The sequence below is a fragment of the Schistocerca piceifrons genome, chromosome 9 (assembly GCF_021461385.2).
Source record: "Schistocerca piceifrons isolate TAMUIC-IGC-003096 chromosome 9, iqSchPice1.1, whole genome shotgun sequence".
Taxonomy (NCBI): Eukaryota; Metazoa; Arthropoda; class Insecta; order Orthoptera; family Acrididae; genus Schistocerca; species Schistocerca piceifrons.
The window spans coordinates 135496177-135518857 of record NC_060146.1 but is presented as its reverse complement, the minus strand read 5'-3'; the positions used below and the strand labels follow the sequence as shown (position 1 = coordinate 135518857).

Sequence of the window (22681 nt, the reverse complement as noted above, 5' to 3'; positions counted from 1 at the left end):
TAAGTTGCAGTATGTAGAATAAAGTGATATGCTACCTTTGGATGTGTAATATGGTCTAAGTAGCGTGCTGGTTGATAGCAGCCTAGTTGTACCTACTTCATATGAGAGGGTCTCAGTAGAACCTCGAGCTGTTCTCATCTCAAATAATGTGTGCTTATGTAGGTTTGCTATTCTTGTGTGTATTGATTTATTACTTGGAATTATGCATCTTACTGTGTGATATTCAATAGTTGTTTGTTTGTCTAGTTGTTGGTAGTTGTGCTATATTCTGTGTGATACATCAGATACATACACACCTGGTGTTATACAAATTATATACTGACTGAGCATTTGATACATGGAATACATAAATTTTAGCTTTATGTGAAGAATAAACTTATGGTTGTAAATTTATTAGTAGAAAGAGAATGTAGTTCATTGCTAATTGAGTGCAGTATTTCTTAAACCATACGTTACATTTTCAGTTTTATGCATGGTTTATACAGAAAAAATTTGATAAGTAACATAAATTGATTGTAGCTTTACATAAAAAAGAGGGTATACTTCTGCCAATTGAGTGCAGTATTTCTTAAACCATACGTTACATTTTCAGTTTTATGCATGGTTTATACAGAAAAAATTTGATAAGTAACATAAATTGATTGTAGCTTTACATAAAGAAGAGGGTATACTTCTGCCAATTGAGTGCAGTATTTCTTAAACCATACGTTACATTTTCAGTTTTATGACTGGTTTATACAGGAAAAATTTGATAAGTAATATAAATTGATTGTAGCTTTACATAAAGAAGAGGGCATACTTCTGCCAACAGATAATGAGACGAATAATACAGTATTGCTTGTGTACAGTGTACTATAAACAATACACAATGTTTCATTGGGGAGATGGAGCCTCGATATAAAAGTTCTTCTAGCCTTTTCCTCCCGAGCATGGTTACCTTATTACTCAAGTATTAGTATGTGGTGTCAGTGTTTGTGTCAGCGCTTTTCTTGTTTTACGATTGTTACTCCCTGTTGTATTGTTTGTGGCTGTGTTATGGCATACAGTGTCATGTGTTGTTGGTTTGGGTCACTTAAATGTTGATCCCAACTGAGTCATGCTCACTTAGTGTGTTGGTTCCTTCCTCAGTGTGAGAATCTGTTATTATGCTTGTGTTCTCCAGTGTTAAGAAACAATATCAGATGACATCAGTGTGTTTCCAAGTTTATTCTGAATTTCTTTGCAGATTAAAACTCCTTGCTTGGCTGACTGCTTGAACGCAATGTCTCCTCTGTTGACTCGGATTTTGTGTATTGATACACTAAACTGTTTTGATCTGTAAAAAATATTCATAACTGTATAATACTTTCCACTGTTCGGTGGAAGGTGTGTGTGTGTGTGTGTGTGTGTGTGTGTGTGTGTGTGTGTGTGTATGTGCGCGCGCCCTAATGCACACACATGCCTGTGTGTGTACTTGGTTTATAGGCACTCAACAAAGGGGTTACTCACTAAAATAATTAGACAGATGTGGTTAAAACATGTAAAACTTTAATACAATAAAAAAATCCGCTTCAGTTACAAGTAATTTCGTTTTTATTGCACGACCGGTTTCTAACTCTAAAGCTCCATCGTCAGTTGCGATCAAATAATTTTATTATGGCACCTGAAAATCTTCCTTCAGGCTTCAAAACTGGTCATGCAATTAATAATACATTACTGGCAGCTGAACCAGATTATTTTATTTTGTTAATATGTTCCTCAGTTGCGAGCATTTGCTCCATCAAGTATTTGGATACAAAACTTGAACAGATGCTAAAATACATTCTTATTTAAAATTGCACTCATTTTCTCCCAGCCTCAATCATCGACACCATCGTGTTTACACTTTTTCGCAACTTCTAAGATTCTGCAAATTGCTCTTATGTTCCAAAATATTTTTAAGCATGGATAACACAAGATAAAATCAACAACAATGAGACAGAGACATATTGCTTGAAAAATATACGTAAAAGAAAGATGGATGAACCAACCACCTTGATTCCAAGTTACGTGGTCTACCCTCATATTTCAAAGACCAAGTGGAATACTTCAAAGAATCTTAAAACTGGTACCAAATTGGTCAACTAAAATGTGGCGAACTGTGACTACATGCCACGTGCCTAACACTGGAGGGACCTCTTGCAGGATTAAGAAGACATGCATCAGATGGCTGTGTACTAAACATAGGCAAATGAAAGAATCCTACCTTGTCTGTGTGTTTGTGAGGGGATGTGCCATTGCTGCATTTTTGAGTTCACTACCCTTAGCTTATTGCCCACCACGTCCACCCATCCTTCTTCCCAGCTATGCATGACCCTGTATCTCGGCGGTGAGGTGACAGAACGTGGGATGGCAGGTAGAGATCAGAAGTGGGGTCTAAATGCTTTAAACTCGCCAACAGTCCTATGATGTTATCTTCATAGTGTCTATTTCCGTCCACTTGGAGACTCACCATACTCCGCTGCTGCCCATTTAACTGAAAACGTGTTGCATGAGTATGTTGTTGGCTACAGGAGGACTATATCAGTGTAGAAATGATAATGAATACATGACTTCACAAGTGTATCCGAGAATTCCCAACATTGCCACTAGATAGAGAACTGATGGGCATGACGATTATTTTACCAATGCATTGACCAACAAGTTAGCAGAGAATATTGTAGAATACTGTTATTCATGTGTATATACTTGCTTTTTCCCTTCAGCTTTGCTTGTTTAAGCATTTGACACCTATATTTCACACATCTCCTCCCCACTCTCTCTGTCCACATTTTCCTCCCTCCTTCCATCTCTCTGTGCATCTCATCTTCTCCAACTGTCCATCTCCTCATCCCTACTCTCCCTGTCTCTCCATATGCTTCTCAATCTATACCATCCCCTCTCTCTGAACATATTTTGTAATCCTCCCCACCCTCTCTTCGAACATCTCCCCCTCTTCCTTCTCCACATACCCATTATCCCACCTTATCTTTCAACTGCCTTAAGAATCTCCTCCTCCTCTCTCCTCTCTCTGTCCATCTCCTCCTCCCATTCTCTGTCTATCTCCTCCAATATCTCTCTTTGTCCATCTCATCCACCCTCACACTCCTTCTGGCCACTACATCCTCCCACCTCTCTCACTACCCATCATTTCCAGCCCATCTCTATCTGCATAGCAATGCCCATTCGCATGCATAGCTCCTGTACGACTTACCAATATATCACGTACAACACACATCCTTTCCCTCTGTGTGATCATCTCATTCTCTGTCCGCCCATCTCCTGTGCCATCTGTCTTTCCATCTCCTCTTGCCTCCTCTCAGTATACATCTCCTCCTCCCTCCCTCTCTTTGTCTCCCACCTCATCTCTCCTTATTCATCTCCACATTCCACCTGTACTATCCATTCCTCCTGCGCCCGCCCCATACCTATCTCTTCCTCCCCCTCTCCTTATCCATGTCTTCCTACTCTCCCTCTGTGTACATACCGTTCTATCCATGTCAAACGTTTCCATTCCATGTCCATGTGCATATGTAGCACCTGAAAAATCGGCCCATGAAGCAGCATAATACTACTGCCACAACATGCACATTGTGCCTACACATTATTAGCTCAAAAATTTGTTTTCCTTTTTTGCTGTGGCATATACACTACTGGCCATTAAAATTGCTACACCACGAAGATTACGAGCTACAGACGCGAAATTTAACCGACAGGAAGAAGATGCTGTGATACGCAAACGATTATCTTTTCAGAGCATTCACACAAGGTTGGCGCTGGTGGCGACACCTACAACGTGCTGACATCAGGAAAGTTTCCAACCGATTTCTCACACACAAACAGCAGTTGACCGGCGCTGCCTGGTGAAACGTTGTTGTGATGCCTCGTGTAAGGTGGAGAAATGTGTACCACCACTTTTTCGACTTTGATAAAGGTCGGATTGTAGCCTATCGCGATTGTGGTTTATCGTATCGCAACATTGCTGCCCGCGTTGGTCGAGATCCAATGACAGTTAGCAGAATATGGAATCGGTGGGTTCAGGAGGGTAATACGGAACGCTGTGCTGGATCCCAACGGCCTCGTATCACTAGCAGTCGAGATGACAGGCGTCTTGGTTGTAACGGATTGTGCAGCCACGTCTCGATCCCTGAGTCAACAGATGGGGACGTTTGTAAGACAACAACCATCTGCACGAACAGTTCGATGACGTTTGCAGCAGCATGGACTATCAGCTCAGAGACCATGGCTGCGGTTACCCTTGACGCTGCATCACAGACAGGAGCGCCTGTGATGGTGTACTCAAAGACGAACCTGGGTGCACGAATGGCAAAACGTCATTTTTTCGGATGAATCCAGGTTCGGTTTACAGCATCATGATGGTCGCATCCGTGTTTGGCGACATCGCGGCGAACGCACATTGGAAGCATGTATTCGTCATCGCCATACTGGCGTACCACCCGGCGTGATGGTATGGGGTGTCATTGGTTACACGTCTCGATCACCTCTTATTCGCATTGAGGGCACTTTGAACAGTGGACGTTACATTTCAGATGCGTTACGACCCGTGGCTCCACCCTTCATTCGATCCCTGCGAAACCCTACATTTCAGCAGCATAATGCACGACCGCATGTTGCAGGTCCTGTACGGGCCTTTCTGGATACAGAAAATGTTCGACTGCTGCCCTGGCCAGCACATTCTCCAGATCTTTCACCAACTGAAAACGTCTGGTCAATGGTGGCCGAGCAACTGGCTCGTCATAATACGTCAGTCACTACTCTTGATGAACTGTGGTATCGTGTTGAAGCTGCATTGGCAACTCTACCTCTACACGCCAACCAAGCTCTGTTTGACTCAATGCCCAGGCGTATCAACGCCGTTATTACGGCCAGAGGTGGTTGTTCTGGGTACAGATTGCTCAGGATCTATGCACCCAAATTGCGTGAAAATGTAATCACATGTCAGTTCTAGTATAATATATTTGTCTAATGAATACCCGTTTATCATCTGCATTTCTTCTTGGTGTAGCAATTTTAATGGCCAGTAGTGTATCGCCGCATGGGATTAGCCGAGAGGTCTAACGCGCTGCAGTCATGGACTGTGCGGCTGGTCCCGGCGGAGGTTCGAGTCCTCCCTCGGGCATGGGTGTGCGTGTTTGTCCGTAGGATAATTTAGGTTAAATAGTGTGTAAGCTTAGGGACTGATGACCTTAGCAGTTAAGTCCCTTAAGATTTCACACACATTTGAACCATTTGAACAGTAGTGTATCATTGAACTGGGATCCTAGTCTATGCTTTGGATGCATCGCTCACTCAGGGACTGACTTTGTTGATGAACACAGAGAGCGACGAAACTGACTTGGTGAGTGTTGTTTTAGACTGCTTGTCTCTTACCTTGGTTGTAACACTGTCGGCCGGTTCTGTCCCCACTATGTCGTTGATCTGGGAGCCTGGTCGATGCTTTGGTTGCATCGTTTTAAATGGTTCAAATGGCTCTGAGCACTATGGTACTTAACATCTGAGGTCATCAGTCCCATAGAACTTAGAAATACTTAAACCTAACTAACATAAGGACACTTCACTCAAAACTTCCGGGCTGATAGGCCGTGGTCGAAGTATAAAACTCTTCCCTGATGTTTCGTCTCCGACTGCGGGAGACATCCACGGAGGTTCAGCTGCGAACTGCGAAGAGAACTCGAGGAAGCGGTGATTATATAGGCAGTACAGAGGGTGCCACTGTCGATCACGTGGCGTCGGCTATGTCTCTGGTAATGCCAACATTCTCGACTGAAAGTAATCGATCGTCACGCTTGCGGTGCAACGCTGACATCCAAATTTTATCCAGTTTAACACCTTCGTCTTTCCTGTTAAAATTCACGATGTTTATCAATCTCGATAGCCTCTCTATACAAGCCTGCATAATAATGCGAGGTTTTTGATATGACGCTCGTCTCACTGAATTTTATTTCGTGATCACCTTCCTGGTAAACATGTTCCACTACGGCCGATTTATCCGTGTGACCCAAGCGGCAATTCCTCTTATGTTCAACAAGACGGGTGTTCACACTTCTACTTGTGGTACCGATGTAAATCTGCCCACAACTACAAGGAATTTTATACACCCCCGGTGTAGCCCAAGGGTGTCGTGCATCTTTCGCCGACCTTAAAAATTCTTTTATGTTCCTGGTGGGTCTGAAAATAGTTTCCACCCCATACTTGCCTAAAACTTTCCCAATGCGATCTGTGACCTTAATAATGAATGGAAGAAAAACTTTGCCCTTGGACGACTGTTGTTCGTCGTTACTCCTGATTCTCTGCCTAGAGCGAAGTTGGTTGTTTCGGGGAAGGAGACCAGACAGCGAGGTCATCGGTCCCATCGTATTAGGGAAGGACGGGGAAGGAAGTCGGTCGTGCCCTTTGAAAGGAACCATCCCGGAATTTGCCTGGAGCGATTTAGGGAAATCACGGAAAACCTAAATCAGGATGGCCGGACGCGGGATTGAACCGTCGTCCTCCCGAATGCGAGTCCAGTGTCTAGGCACCTACAGCGAAGTGCTCGATCTATATCCTTGCTAGAATAGCCATTCTTCACGAAAGTTGACAGTAGATGTTCAATCTCATCTTTTAAATAAACAGGTTCACAAAGTTTGTACGCCCTGTCTACCAAAGTTTTCATTACACCTCTTTTTTTTTCTGGGGTGGTGGTTTGAATCTTTGTGTAGATAACGATCAATATGTGTGGACTTTCTATACACCTTATGGCCCAACGTTCCGTCCCGTCAGCTTTAACTCCGTGGATGTCTCCCGCAGTCGGAGATGAAACGTCAGGACAGAGTTTTATCCTTCGACCACGGCCTATCAGCTCGGAAGTTTTAAGTGAAGACAATACTGGCCATGAAAGCTTACATTGTATGATCATAACCTAAGGACATCACACACATCCATGCCCGAGGCAGGATTCGAACCTGAGACCGCAGAGTTAGCGCTGTTCGAGACTGAAGCGCCTAAAACCGCTCAGCCACACCGGCCGGCTGCATAGTTTTACTTGCTCAGGATCAGGCATCTTGTCTGTTTGGCTAAAATTGTGGACGTCGTGCTGAGGAGGTTTCTGCATTGGGCAGTTGCTTATTTAACTTATTTGCTGGGTGCGCTGTAGCCTCCTACTATAAGATGGGTTGGACGGCGGGTTAATTTTAAATAATTTTGCGGTCAGCCAGGAAACGATGGAGGACAAGTCCACATTCCTCTTATGTTCAATGAAATTAATGTTTCTACACTCTGTTTAGTCATTGGTATCAGGAACTATGATTATAGATAAAAGTTTTGACTTCTGTCTGATTAGTATATGCAGTAAAAGTTCACACGCACAAACACAGTAACATACCACATAATAATAATAATGACCGTATCATAGAAGCGCTATGAGCAGTTCAGAGGTGACCCCTACGGTAAATTGCTCGCCTTAAAAGTGGAAAATAATCTCGCCACTTGCCCCGCAGTTTGGTCAACATTACTGGCGGCATGCAAACAGTTACTTGCGTGAAATCTGAGCGAGGCAGGACGGTGTACAGTCCTCGCGAGTTCACTTCCTATTTGTATCGAAAATACGCATTTGGTAGCAGCCTGGCTGTGACGTCATTGATAGCTGGGTGCGAAGCGTGTCTGTTATTGCCTCGCAGGCCTTACTTATATACGGGCGCAGCGGACGCCGAAGGGGACACCTGCCTTCATCCGCTCTATCCTCGGGCAGCGGCATCTAAATGGCCGCTTTCACGGACAAGTATTATTTAATAACTCGGTCATGAATCAATTTAATATCTTCATAATGTTTATATCAATGGAGTTAAGTTACCTTTAATTACAGAAAAAGTTTTAGATCGACTGCCGGCGATAATTTTTAGAATGGAACCTATGGCAGAACGTGACCTCTGAACTATTTATTGGTATCTACGCCAAAGTCTTGAAACTTGTTATACCTTTATTACTTAATTGATGTAATCACGTGCTGTATCTAGAATTAATATACACTGAAGAGCCAAAGAAACTAGCATAGCCATCCATATTCAAATACAGAGATATGTAAACAGGCAGAATACGGCACTGCGGTCGGAAACTCCCATATAAGACATCAAGTGTCTACCGTAATTTACCATCCTCCACACCTACAAATCCGTCCCATCCTCTGTTATGCCAGTCCCACCAGGATATCTGCCCCCCGCCCTCCAAATTCTATAAGTCCCTCCAGATCCTCGAGCACCATGCACTCCGCTTCGCCTTCTGTATACGCCTCCCATCCCCCACGCGGATCCTCTATGACCTCATTCCTTTCCCCCATCTGCTCCTATTCCTCGAACATATCCACATCCTCTAAACCTCCCGCTGCCTTTATCCCTCTCACCCCCTGGTTGCTCCTCTCCTCTCCCATCCCTGCACCCCGCCACGTCTTCACTGTTGTATCCCTCCTACCATCTCTACAACCTTCATCTCCTTTCCCAAGGTGGCTTCCATCAACTCCCCCTCCCGGATGATGCCCTCTCTCCCACCATTTATCCCTCCTATCAACTCTGATCCTCTCCTCCCTCCTTTCCTCCGTCCTTTCCCTGGGCTCCCTCTTCCCCTCTTCCATCCTGTGTTTCTCCCTGCCTAACCTCTCCCTACCTCCCTTCTCCCTTCTCCCCCCTGAGTCCTTTTGATTTCCTGTCCTCTGCCTTCCCCACTCCCTGTCGCGTCTGCCCAGCACCCCCACCCCTCTTATGAGTCCTCATCCTCCATTGGCTCCTTTCCCCCTCCCCCCCTTCGCTTTTCCTCACCTTCTCCCCTTTTTTATTTTCCCATCATCTGTCAGTTTCCTCCCACCTGCTCTCGGCTGTGGTATGTCATATTTTAGTGCAGTGTTCCAGTGACTGTTCAGTGTTATTTCATCTTTTCCCGTGTTGCAAACAGAAACTGTGCTGTTGCTGTGTGTGAATTTTATGTATTTTGCGATCAGAAACCGGACTGTCGCTGTGTTTTTTAATTGTGTGTCTATTGTTTTACCTGTCTGCTTCATATGTATTTTATTAGCATCATCATCCCTTTGTTCTCTGTTTTAAGTTCCACGATTTTTTTCGCCATGTTACCCTTTGTCTCCGATTTTGTCGCCTGTTTTTTTATTTCATATTATCTTCTCCTTCTTTAAAACAAAGTCTGTAGGCTGAAGAGCGGCATACTAAGCTGCTGCCAGCCCGCCCCCTTTGGGGGAAATCGAAATTCAATAAAGAAAAAAAAAATGCCGTAATTGTTAGATCGGTTACTGTTGCTACAGTGGCAGGTTATCAAGATTTAAGTGAGTTTGAACGTGGTCGACGAATGAGTAATGGGACACAGCATGTAGCGATGAGATGAGGGTTTTTCCGTACGATCATTTCACGAGTGTACTGTATATATCAGGAATCCGGCAAAGCATCAAATCTCTGATATCGTTGCGGCCAGAAAAAGATCCTGGAAGAACGGGACCAACAACGACTGAAGAGAACCTTTCAACGTGACAGAAGTGCAACCCTTCACAAATTGCTGCAGATTTCAATGCTTGACCAATCAAAAGGTGTCAGCGTGCGAACCATTCAACGAAAATTAATTGATATGGGCTGTCGGAGCCGTAGGCCCACTTGTGTACGCTTGATGACTGCATAACACATAGCTTTACGCCTCGCCTGCGACCGTCGACATCGACGTTGGACTGTTTATGGCTGGAAACATATTGCATGGTCGGACGAGACTCGTTTCAACGGGTAAGGAGACAACCTCATGAATCCAGGGACCATGCAAGTCAGCAGAGAATTGTTCAAGCTGGTCGAGGCTCTGTAATGGTGTGGCGCATGTGCAGTTGGAGTGATGTGGGACCTCTGATACACCTAGATACGACTTCGACAGGTGACAAGCACGTAAGCAGCCTATCTGATTACCTGCATCCATTCATGTCCACTGTGCATTCCGACGGACTTGGGCAATGCCAGCAGGAGAATGCGACACCCCACACGTCCAGAATTGCTACAGAGTGGCTCCAGAAAACTCTTCTGAGCTTAAACATTTCCGCTGGTCAATAAACTCCCAAGACATGAACATTATTGAGGATACCTGGAATGCCTTGCAACGTGCTGTTCATAAGAGATCTCCTCCTGCTCGTACTCTTACAGATTTATGGACAGCCGTGCAGGATTCACGGTTCATTTCCCTCCAGCACTACATCGGACATTAATCGAGTCGTGTTGCGACACATCTGCGTGCTCACGGGGGCCCTACACAATATTAAGCAGATGTACCAGTTTCTTTGGCTCTTCAGTGTATTTCGTTGAGATATAACGAGTCAGAAGCTACCAGTACCTAGCCCTCCATATTCTTCGTGGTGTTGGACCCAAAGATGATCCATAACCACAGTGTTTATCCACTACACCAATCAAAAATTCAGGCTGTCAGACGGCTGTTATCACAGCACAGGCTGAAGCTTTACCAGTCTGAAAATACCGTATTTGTCCACTCATTACGACATACTCGTTTTCATGCGTCCTAAGCAGTTTGCCAACATCATTTGGCACTGGACTGTCGACGTCGTCAGGTCCACAAGACCTTCAGCGCTCCAGTGTCGAGACAGAACAGCTTTCTGCTACAGACGGACAGATAAGACGGGGAATGCCCGATGCTCTGCGGTACTAGCTCGTAACTGTGGGCGATTCTTTCCAAGCAAGCAACACAGCTTCAGCGGCATACTCGTATAAGCATGGCAGACCTGTGTGGTTCAGACTTATCATTCTCTTTTGTTCGAACCCACTCGTGTCATAATACCGCGTCCTTTAACGTCAGCAGTACTTCTCATGTTTTCACCTCCACTCATTCTGAAAGCGTAGTGTCTCAGTACTGCAGCTAAACCTTACGAGTAATTATTAATATCGTGTCAGAAACATAGATATAAACACAATTTACGCAATTTTTGACAGATCTACACAGTTAATATAATCTTTGGCCAAAATTGGCCACTTTCAAGGCAATTTTCAACACCTAGTGAAGGTCAACGTACGTTCAGGTGGCTGGACACAGTTGACTCTGAATCATATGTTGAAGAGTCTATTCTTCCCCGCAGTCACATTGGATTTTGTTTTCTTCAATGTAGCAGGTGTTGACAGATGTGAAAATTACCGAACTATCAGTTTAATAAGTCACAGCTGCAAAATACTAACGCGAATTCTTTACAGACGAATGGAAAAACTGGTAGAAGCCGACCTCGGGGAAGATCAGTTTGGATTCTGTAGAAATGTTGGAACATGTAAGGCAATACTGAGTCTACGACTTATCTTAGAAGGAAGATTAAGGAAAGGCAAACTTACGTTTCTAGCATTTGTAGACTTAGAGAAAGCTTTTGACAATGTTGACTGGAATACTCTCTTTCAAATTCTGAAGGTGGCAGGGATAAAATACAGGGAGCGAAAGGCTATTTACAATTTGTACAGAGAGCAGATGGCAGTTATAAAGAGTCGAGGGACATGAAAGGGACGCAGTGGTTGGGAAGGGAGTGAGACAGGGTTGTAGCCTCTCCCCGATGCTATTCAATCTGTATATTCAGCAAGCAGTAAAGGAAACGAAAGAAAAGTTCGGATTAGGTATTAAAATCCATGGAGAAGAAGTAAAAACTTTGAGGTTTGCTGATGACATTGTCATTCTGTCAGAGACAGCAAAGGACTTGGAAGAGCGGTTGAACGGAATGGACAGTGTCTTGAAAGGAGGGTGGGTATAAGATGAACATCAACAAAAGCAAAACGAGGATAATTGAATGTAGTCGAATTTAATCGGGTGATGCTGTGGGAATTAGATTAGGAAATGAGACACTTAAAGCAGTAAAGGAGTTTTGCTATTTGGGGAGCAAAATAACTGATGATGGTCGAAGTAGAGAGGATATAGTATGTAGACTGGCAATGGCAAGGAAAGCGTTTCTGAAGAAGAGAAATTTGTTAACATGGAGTATTGATTTAAGTGTCAGGAAGTCGTTTCTGAAAGTATTTGTATGGAGTGTAGCCATGTATGGAAATGAAACATGGACGATAAATAATTTAGACAAGAAGAGAATAGAAGCTTTCGAAATGTGGTGCTACAGAAAAATGCTGAACATTAGATGGGTAGATCACATAACTAATGAGGAGGTATTAAATAGAATTGGGGAGAAGAGAAATTTGTGGCACAAACTGGCTAAAAGAAGGGATCGATTAGTGGGACACATTATGAGACATCAAGAGATCACCAATGTAGTACTGGAGTGAAGTGTGGAGGGTAAAAATCGTAGAGGGAGACCAAGAGATGAATACACTAAGCAGATTCAGATGGATGTAGGTTGCAGTAGGTGCTGGGAGATGAAGAGGCTTGCACAGGATAGAGTAGCATGGAGAGCTGCATCAAACCAGTCTCAGGACTGAAGACCACAACAACAACAACCCCCATTCTGCCAGGTTAACTCGTGATCTGCCTACTTCTGACCTCGGCCTATCCAACGATTTCCAGGTTGGCCAATTATCATCATGACCTGGAGTTAAAGATTCAGAAAATCTTTTCCTACCAGGAGAGTGGGATGTCTCAGCCCTCCACAGTTGCAGCATGGCATCTTCATTGGTGGTTGTTAGTTCTTCCGATGTTCTGAGGAAACTTTTCCTTGACAGTGGTTGGGGGTAGGGTTGTTGCCCATGCGTGTGATGCGTTTTTTCTTGCCCCGTTTCGTTCTTTCTGCGATTTCTAATTTCTCTTCGAACAGCAGATGGTGTAGTTCCTCCAAGTAACCTGTTCTAATTCGGTATGTGTTGTTTAGGGCAATATCCATCTGTCTGGAATGTGCTGACTTATACCAAACGGGAGAGGCATACTCTGCAGAGAGTAGCATAATGCCGTTGCTGCACTGTGATCTGGCCAGTTTTCTCAGTAGTTTGTTCCTGGTAGAGACTTTTGATTTGAAATTCATGCAGTCTTTTTTTAACTCTGGAGATCCGTCAAGTGTTATTCCTCGCGATTTTGGAGAGTCACAGTGTTCAAATTTAATCCCCGTCCATTTTATCTTTAACTTACGGGTGTTTTCCCAATTTCTCATATGGAAAGCACACACTTGTGTCTTTGATGAGATTGGTTTAGGCTGGTTTATTCTGTAGTATTTTGACTTATCTTCAAGAGGAGGGTGAGAAAGAACAGAACAATTTGTAAGTATACTGTTTATTCCTCTAGTAATGCTCTTAGTGGAACACTCTGCTTGAGGACCACACTTTACAGTGAAATCGCCATTAAAAGTCTCACATGGCCTCGCAATATGACAGGCTACTTGAAAGCTTAGGATATAAGACAGGAGGCATGTTTGATCAGGAATGAAGCACCGATATATCTCTATCGTATCTGGACCAAATTTCAGAGACTATATCATTCCCAGCACTAGCTTAAGGGGAGGTTTACTATCTCTTGGTTCAAAAAAACGATTTTTTTAAATCGCATTTTTGGATCCATAAAGTGTTTGGAATCCACCCCGGAAACGGTCTTTCCGAATACGGAACGGAAATGTTTGTTTTTCGCGGTTGAACAAAAAAATGCACCTGCCTAAAATCAGCCTTTTCCACGCACCGGTTTTTTTCCTTCGGAGGGCGACTTATTGTCCCGGTGCTTGGGAGGAATCACACAAAATTCAAATGAAAGTTTAAGCGAGTGTGTTCGGAAGTTATCCCCCAAGCATTTGCATTCTGTTGCGAAGATTGTGGAGACTGCAAATTCTGAATACCATGACAACGTCGGACGTCACCCTGGGACTCTATTCGACGCAGTTCGCCAAGCATTCGGACGACCACCGATTTCAACCGGCCGAGAACCGCTTGTCACCGGCCGTACGAGCGGATCTGGAGCAGCGCAGGATGGCGGCTAAGATCGAGCAGAACGCCCTCTGTGAGGAAGAGGAAGAGGAAGGACTAGTTTATGGACGCAGAATAGCAGATTGAACGTAAGTTGCATAATACTGCATTTATATGTAGCCAAAACTTCAAACGCGTTTTTCTCGCAATGATGTTTTTTATCGCGTGGTATGGTAACTTCAAATCTACTGAACCGATTGGTGTGATTATTTGTTTCCGACGAAGCTAATTAAATTGTCTAGGAGTTGTACCACTTTTATTCCGATCAATCAACAATAAATATTTTTACTTGGTCGATGAAATCGAAAAATGGATGAAAAAATTGTTTTTTTTTTTTCAAATGACTGCCATTCTTTTCCTCTGGTCCAAATAACTTAAGTGAGGTACAACTGCTAAGGAATCTTATATACTTGGCTAACGTCAACTCAATTTTGATTTCAGACGAGCCGGCTGACCTGTGACATACCGCGCTTGGAGGTCTACATCGAAATTTTGTTTCGTTCCGACGGCACTTCCGCCTTTGCTCTTCGACATTTCCGGTCGAAAAAATTCCAGTTTGTAGAGGAAATATCGATAAACATTTTGACTAAATTCAGCATTGATATCTCTAAGACATCCCGAGAAAAAAATTCTTAAGGAACGTGCTTTTTTCGAGCCAAAGATAGTAAACCTCTCCTTAATGCTACGTGATTCAGCGCGACCGTAGAAACACATGTTACGACCTGAGGCAAGGTACGAGTCTTGTGTTGAGGTTAAGGCGGTACGCACTTGGAGACCTCTAGCGGCGAGCAGCAGAGACGGCAGCACGGACAGCAGCAGCAGGGCCCCGTGATTGGCTGGAAGGCGGCTGGACGCAGCTTGAGGGTCAGCTCCTCCTCACCGCCGCCGTACGCCACCAGCAAGCAGAAGAATTTGTACAGGCACACCACGAAGGTGCCCTGCAGCACCACCTCCACCAGGAAGTCGGCACGTGGCACCAGCAGCGACAGGAACACGATCACTGCACCCACCTACGGCATCATCACATGTCTTGTTCAATGACTGGACAGCAGACATCATGGACACTATGTGCATCGCCTTCTCCAGGAAGTTCACAGGCGACAGCAATACTGACTGCAATATGGTTGGGACACCTGTCATCGGCTCCAGGCGCCAAATTTGGAGATTCTACGTTATGAGGAGCGTCACTTCCACCAACAAGTTAGCTTGTGACTTTATCAACATGAGAACTGTTCCTCGGCACCAGCTCTGCAAACCACCCTTGGTACTCTCCACACAGAAAACATCATACAGCATTTTCAGCAGAATACCATCCTCCAAGAAGTTGACATGGGGCCTCAGAACTGATAGGAACACACCTCTCTCTGGCCTAACAATCCACATTTGGTGACTTGACAGCAGAAACTTGCAAGTAATCAAAACTAATTACGTCTCAGTAAGATGCTGGCAATTGGCATAAGCGCTGAGGGGAGCTTGCTCAGCACTCCTACTTGTGCTTCTAAACACCATGTTTGGTAACTGAACAGTTGACAACATGGACATTACCAGCAGCATCAAGTCTGATACGCCCTGCTAAATCCGCAGGACAGGACAGGACAGATAGAATAAATTGTGGAAAGGGACCAAAATAAGGGGCTGTCAGTTACACTGGGAGATATGACACTGCGTGAAGAGTTTGACAGAGCACTGAAGGACCTGAGTCGAAACAAGGCCCCCAGAGTAGACAACATTCCATTAGAACTACTGACAGCATTCGGAGAGCCAGTCCTGACCAAACTCTACCATCTGATGAGCAAGGTTTATGAGACAGGCGAAATACCCTCAGACTTCAAGAAGAATATAATAATTCCAATCCCAAAGAAAGCAGGTGTTTACAGATGTGAAAATTACCGAACTATCAGTTTAATAAGTCACAGCTGCAAAATACTAACGCGTATTCTTTACAGGCGAATGGAAAAACTGGTAGAAGCCGACCTCGGGGAAGATCAGTTTGGATTCCATAGAAATGTTGGAACACGTAAGGCAATACTGAGTCTACGACTTATCTTAGAAGGAAGATTAAGGAAAGGCAAACTTACGTTTCTAGCATTTGTAGACTTAGAGAAAGCTTTTGACAATGTTGACTGGAATACTCTCTTTCAAATTCTGAAGGTGGCGGGGGTAAAATACAGGGAGCGAAAGGCTATTTACAATTTGTACAGAAAGCAGATGGCAGTTATAAGAGTCGAGGGGTATGAAAGGGAAGCAGTGGTTGGGAAGGGAGTGAGACAGGGTTGTAGCCTATCCCCAATTGTAATTCTGTCAGAGACAGTAAAGGACTTGGAAGCGCAGTTGAACGGAATGGACAGTGTCTTGAAAGGAGGGAATAAGATGAACAACAACAAAGGCAAAACGAGGATAATGGAATGTAGTCGAATTATGTCGGGTGATGCTGAGGGAATTAGATTAAGAAATGAGACACTTAAAGTAGTAAAGGAGTTTTGCTTTTTGGGGAGCAAAATAACTGATGATGGTCGAAGTAGAGAGGATATAAAATGTAGACTGGCAATGGCAAGGAAAGCGTTTCTGAAGAAGAAAAAGTTGTTAACATCGAGTATAGATTTAAATATCAGGAAGTCGTTTCTGAAAGTATTTGTATAGAGTGTAGCCATGTATCGAAGTGAAACGTGGACGATAAATAATTTAGACAAGAAGAGAATAGAAGCTTTCGAAATGTGGTGCTACAGAATAATGCAGAAGATTAGATGGGTAGATCACATTACTAATGAGAAGGTATTGAATAGAACTGGGGAGAAGAGGAGCTTGTGGCACAACTTGACTAGGAGAAGGGATCGGTTGGTAGGGCATGTTCTGAGACATCGAGGGATCACCAGTTTAGTATTGGAGGGCAGCGTGGAGGGTAAAAATTGTAGAGGGAGACCAAGAGATAAATACACTAAGCAGATTCAGAAGGATGTAGGCTGCAGTAGGTAGTGGGAGATGAAGTAGCATGGAGAGCTGCATCAAACCAGTCTCAGGACTGAAGACCACAACAACAACAACAGTTACACTGAAACATACAACTTTATTATTTGATCAAACATCACAAGAGCCCAAAAAAAATTTTTAATTATACAACTTTAATCTTTGGGACTTAATTACTGGCTGAAAGCCCCTTTATTTAAAAATGGCTAAAGGCCAATAACTTAAAACGCAAGCACAATCAGAAATTTAAAAGGCAAGCCTTATCTTAAAACAGTTCTTTAGTTAGGCTGAAATAAACAAGCTAAATTCAAATCGGCTGAAGGCCGAAGACTTAAAAATTCAAAAATTTTCTAAAATGCCAATGAAACATTAGTTTAAACTAGGCTGAAGGCATTAAGAGCAAAACAGCTCTAATTTAAAACAAAAATCGGCAAGAAGCCATACAAGTACAAACAAAAAGAAGAAATTAAAAAAATAAGGCAGTACACAAAAGGGCACCCAGATGTTCGAGGGTCGGCCTGTAATTCAATGACTAATGCACGTTTAGGTGAGACAGGCAGTCGGGCCAACCATTCATGATCCGACGACAACGCAACCGACCGACATTCAGCGGACCCACCGACAAAATAACTTCCACTTCACCTGACCAGGGCACAACAGGGAGTTCAACGGAACAAGGTAGAAGATATTGGCGCTCACAACCAATCATACACAGAGCTGTCAAGCTACACACCATGCTGGACAGCAAAAACGCAATGATGAAATTATATTGCCTGAAATTTACGTCAACGGCCAGGGCAGGTAACTGGAACATTAATGGCCACAAGGCAGAAGATTGCACTGGAGCACTTGAATTCAAATAACCAGATACAGTGAAACTCCACTGGACGGTGGCTAGAATTTTCCAACTTGAAAACCAAGTTGTTGCTCGCAGGAATAACCCAACAGCCGACAACGAACTCCAAACGACACAATGTGAACAGTCTTGACTTGCTGGTAGAGTAAATCAAAACTCAGCTTTTATGTCCAGTGTCGGTGAGCCACGGACCTCGTAGCAATGGGAACAGCGCCACACACTCTGACACCGCATAGAGACCGCCAGCGGGCCCAGCCATACTGTGCCCCACCGAGAATTCCTCACTGCTCCACACCAACCGACCGACTCCTCAGAGCCAGTATGTCAACAACATTTAAAATAACTTGTCCATCAAAATCACACAAACTACACACAGTTTCACGAACACTTGCACGAAGGACCAGACAATGCTAACTGCAGTGACTGTACAATAGCAGGGACGAATCATGAGTCGGCTCACACAGCCAACCTATAAGCGATCGCCAGCCAAATACACGTCGTCCGGCAAGACGACCGACCGACGACCAACCAAAGTCGTCGCCACTCCAGTCATGTGTGTCGGCAACCGTCGGGCGAGTCATGGTGGTCCAGACCTTACTGCTGCTGCGCCCTGACTGAACTTGTGCCACGTGACAACTCAAACACTGACAGGTCCGAACTAACTGCTGGCATGTTCCAATTGGCTTCGACACACGACGACTGGGAAGTCTAGCAGTCTCGCAAAGATAATACAGCAGAGCTTATATCGATAAGTGCTGCTGCTACCGCTCACGGGCAGGCAAAGAAGCAACTCAGTGACACAAGTAATTGAAACTAACATAACGAAGTGGCAGTACGGCTAAAACAGGATGTTGAATAAGAGATGGCAAGAACACGAGCCACGCTCAGCTCAACGTCCTCCAAGAAGTTGACATACACAACCAGCAAACAATCAGTACTCCTATACCCTTGGACCCATGCACCACGTTTGCTGAATGGACAGTGAACATCGTGGCCATTACAGCTAGCACTACCAGGAAGTCGCTGCAAAGTACCACCACTGACATTACTGTACACAACACTCTCACCTCCAGCTCCACACATGTTCTTTGACTAGATAGAACACATCACTGACATTACCCACAAACCGGGCTGATTATCAATTTGACCTGTAGCACCAACAGCAACAAGAAGATGGTCACCGAATCCACCTGTAGCATTAAGCAGCTTGCTTGACAGCCATTTGGACAGTACACTCATTGAACATTGCATGCGTCACTGTGCCCACCAAGGAGGTCTTGTGTTGGTAGACGCAAGATGGAACTTGTCAGGCGACATTACCAAATCCATGTGTTGCTAAATCTTTACCTTTTGGACATGCACATGGACATCCAAACGGATGAGGAAATAATAAACAATGCTGCACGAAAGTATTGCCAAACATACGATCCGAAATTATACCTCTTAATTCTTTAGGCCATCTGTTATAATTGCTGTTACACGCCCGCCGAAGTGGCCGTGCGGTTCTAGGCGCTGCAGTCTGGAACCGCGAGACCGCTACGGTCGCAGGTTCGAATCCTGCCTCGAGCATGGATGTGTGTGATGTCCTTAGGTTAATTAGGTTTAACTAGTTTTAAGTTCTAGGGGACTAATGACCTCAGTAGTTGAGTCCCATAGTGGTCAGAGCCATTTTGCTATAACACGAGGAAGGATAGAAAGTTATGAAATATTGTTTGTTGTCCGTGAACAGTGTACGGTGATTTTTGGTGCACAAGATGCGAAATTTAAATATGAATAGTTGCCACCTTTGACAGTAATAACGGAGGATGACGGTTTAAATCTCAGTCCAATCATCCAGGCCGCGAGGGATTAGCCGCGCGGTCTCAGGGGCTGCAGTCATGGACTGTGCGGCTGATCACGGCGGAGGTTCGAGTCCTTCCTCGGGCATGGGTGTGTTCGTCCTTAGGATAATTTATGTTAAGTAGGGTGTAAACTTAGGGACTGATGACCTTAGCAGTTAAGTCTCATAAGATTTCACACAAAAAAACAATCATCCAGATTTAGGTTTTCCGCTTTTTCCCAAGTTTTCTCCATACAAATCCCGGGATGGTTCCTTTGAAAATGCCAAGGCCGATTTCCTTCCACATTCTTTCACAATCCGAGCTTGTGCTCAGTCACTAATGAACGTGATGTGGACAGGATTTTAAACTCTTACATATTTCTTCTTCCCTTGTAGTAATAACGGATCTCACCTAGTTTCGCATAGACTCAAACTGAGTCTGTACAACTGATACAAATAAGTCATCCTGCGCTGCTTCATTTCAGTGCCAGAGTTCATCAATCACAAGTGGCTTGTGAGTCCTGTCACGCCAGTCTCTTGGTGGCGCATTGGCACGGTTGTCAGAGTTTATTGACATAAGAGATCAAGTATTTATTGTAAGAGTTGACATGGCTGCTAAATTTTATTAATGTAAGAAGTGTCTTGGACAGTATGAAAAGAAAGGAAATGCGATTAAGTAATAATGTGTAACACGAAATACAGACACAGTGCTGGGAAGGAAGAATGAGTGAGACCAAAAAGCATGGCAAACTTAGCTGTTACTACATGCATAAGAGAAAGAAATGAGGGACGGCCAAGCCCAATGCCCTAGGATAGCAGACCCATACGTAATAGCAGCCAAAGCAAGGAAGGGCTAGGCCAGGTGGGGCGTTTCCAAACTGTTCGACAAGCTTCGAGTAACTTGTGGATATATTTCGACGATTAAACAGACTTTCAGTAACAGCTGGGGAAAGCAAGACAGCTAGAGAAACTCCCCCAAGACCCTGAAAAACCGCTTTATAAATGGCCAGTCGGGGTCAGTCACAGCAGTCACAGTAAGAGTCACTGTTATCGGGGAGGTACCGAGTCGCTGGGATTCATCACTATGGAGCTACGGTGCGATGGTTCTGCAGACAGTAAACATAGACACAGAAATGAGCATACCTGGAGTAGAGAAACAACTGAAAGATTTCAAAACAAATAATAAAATCACCAGGTCCGGATGAAACCCCAGTTTGATTTTGCAAAGAGTGAAAATGGTTCAAATGACTCTCAGCACTATGGGACTTAACTTTTAAGGTCATCAGTCCCCTAGAACTTACAACTACTTAAACCTAACTAACCTAAGGACATCACACACATCCATGCCCAAGGTGGGATTCGAACTTGCGACCGTAGCGGTCACGCGGTTCCAGACTGTAGCGCCTAGAACCGCACGGCCACCCCAGCTTACAAAGAGTACTCCAGGCATTGGCTCCTTTCGTAGCTTGCATTTTTCGTGGATCTCTCGTCCAGCACAAAGTTACAAGCGACTGAAAAAAAGCGCAGGTGACTCCAGTACATAAGAAAGGAAAAAGAACGGATCCGCAAAATTACAGACCAATATCGCTAAACTCTGTTTGATGAGGAATCCTTGAACATATTCTCAGTTGGAACGCAATACACCTTCTTGAGACTAGGAAGCTTATCTTTACGACTCAGCATGGTTCTAGAAAGCTTCGCTCGTGCGAAACTCAGCTTGCCCTTTTCTCACATGATATGGATGAAGGATGAAGGGCAACAGGGAGATTCCAAATATCTACATTTCAGGAAAGCATTTGACACGGTGCCCAATTGCAGCCTGTTAACGAACGTACGAGCAAATGGAATAAGGCCAGAATGAGATTTTCACTCTGCAGCGGTGCGCTGATATGAACCTTCCTGGCAGATTAAAACTGTGTGCCGGACCGAGATTCGAACTCGGGGCCTTTGCCTTTCGCGGGCAAGTGCTCTACCAACTAAGCTACCCAAGCACGACTCACGCCCCGTCCTCACAGCTTTACTTCTGCCAGTACCTCGCCTCCTACCTTCCAAACTTAACAGAAGCTCTCCTGCGATTCCTGCAGAACTAGCACTCCTGAAAGAAAGGATATTGCGGAGACATGGCTTAGCCACAGCCTGAGGGATGTTTCCAGAATGAGATTTTCACTCTGCAGCGGAGTGTGCACTGATATGAAACTTTCCCGCGAAAGGCAAAGGTCCCGAGTTCGAGTCTCGGTCCGACACACAGTTTCAATCTGCCAGGAAGTTTCATATCAGAGCACATTCCGCTGCAGAGTGAAAATCTCATTCTGGAAACATCCCCCAGGCTGTGGCTAAGCCATTTCTCCGCAGTATCCTTTCTTTCAGGACTGCTAGTTCTACAGGGATCGCAGGAGAGCTTCTGTAAAGTTTGGAATGTAGGAGACGAGATACTGGCAGATTAAAGCTGTGAGGACGGGGCGTGAGTCGTGCTAGGGTAGCTCAGTTGGCCGCGAAAGGCAAAGGTCCCGAGTTCAAGTCTCGGTCCGGCACACAGTTTTAATCTGCCAGGAAGTTTCATGTGGACTAAGTCCTTAGATATATCAGTGGCTCGAAAGCTTCTTAAGTGATAGGATACAGTATGTTGTCCTTGACGGTGAGTGTTCATCAGACACAAAGGTACCGTCAGGAGTGCCCCAGGGAAGTGTGATAGGACGGCTGTTGCTCTCTGTATACACAAATGATTTGGTTGATAGGGTGAACAGCAGTCTGCGGTTGTTTGCTTATAATGCCGCGGTGTACGGTAAGATGTCGAAGATGAGTGACTGTAGGGAGATACGAGTTAGACAAAATTTGCAGTTTGTATCATAAATAGCAGTTAACCCTAAATGTGGGAAAATGTAACTTAATGCGGATGAGTAGGAAAAACAAACCACTAATGGTCGGATACAGCATTAGCAGTGTCATGCTTGATACAGTCAAGTCGGTTTGAAGATCTATCTATAACGTTGCAAAGTCATAACAGGCGAACGAGGTTGTGAGAACTGTGGTAGAGAAGGCAAGTGGTCGACTTCGGTTTATTGGAAGAGTTTTAGGAAAGAGTGGTTCACCTCTAAAGGAGACCGCATATAGGACGCTGGTGGGACCTATTCTTGAATACTGCTCGAG

The 22681-nt window shown here is 44.4% G+C and overlaps 1 protein-coding gene across 1 annotated transcript in view; it reads right to left on the bottom strand.

Annotated features, from left to right (window-relative positions):
• The window catches only part of LOC124716760 (organic solute transporter alpha-like protein), a 166020-nt gene that overhangs the window by 7337 nt on the left and 136002 nt on the right, over nt 1-22681 (bottom strand). The window contains exon 4 of the mRNA XM_047243305.1: nt 14664-14905. Coding sequence (XP_047099261.1) covers nt 14664-14905 — 242 coding nt within the window. The remainder of the gene's footprint in view (nt 1-14663; nt 14906-22681) is intronic.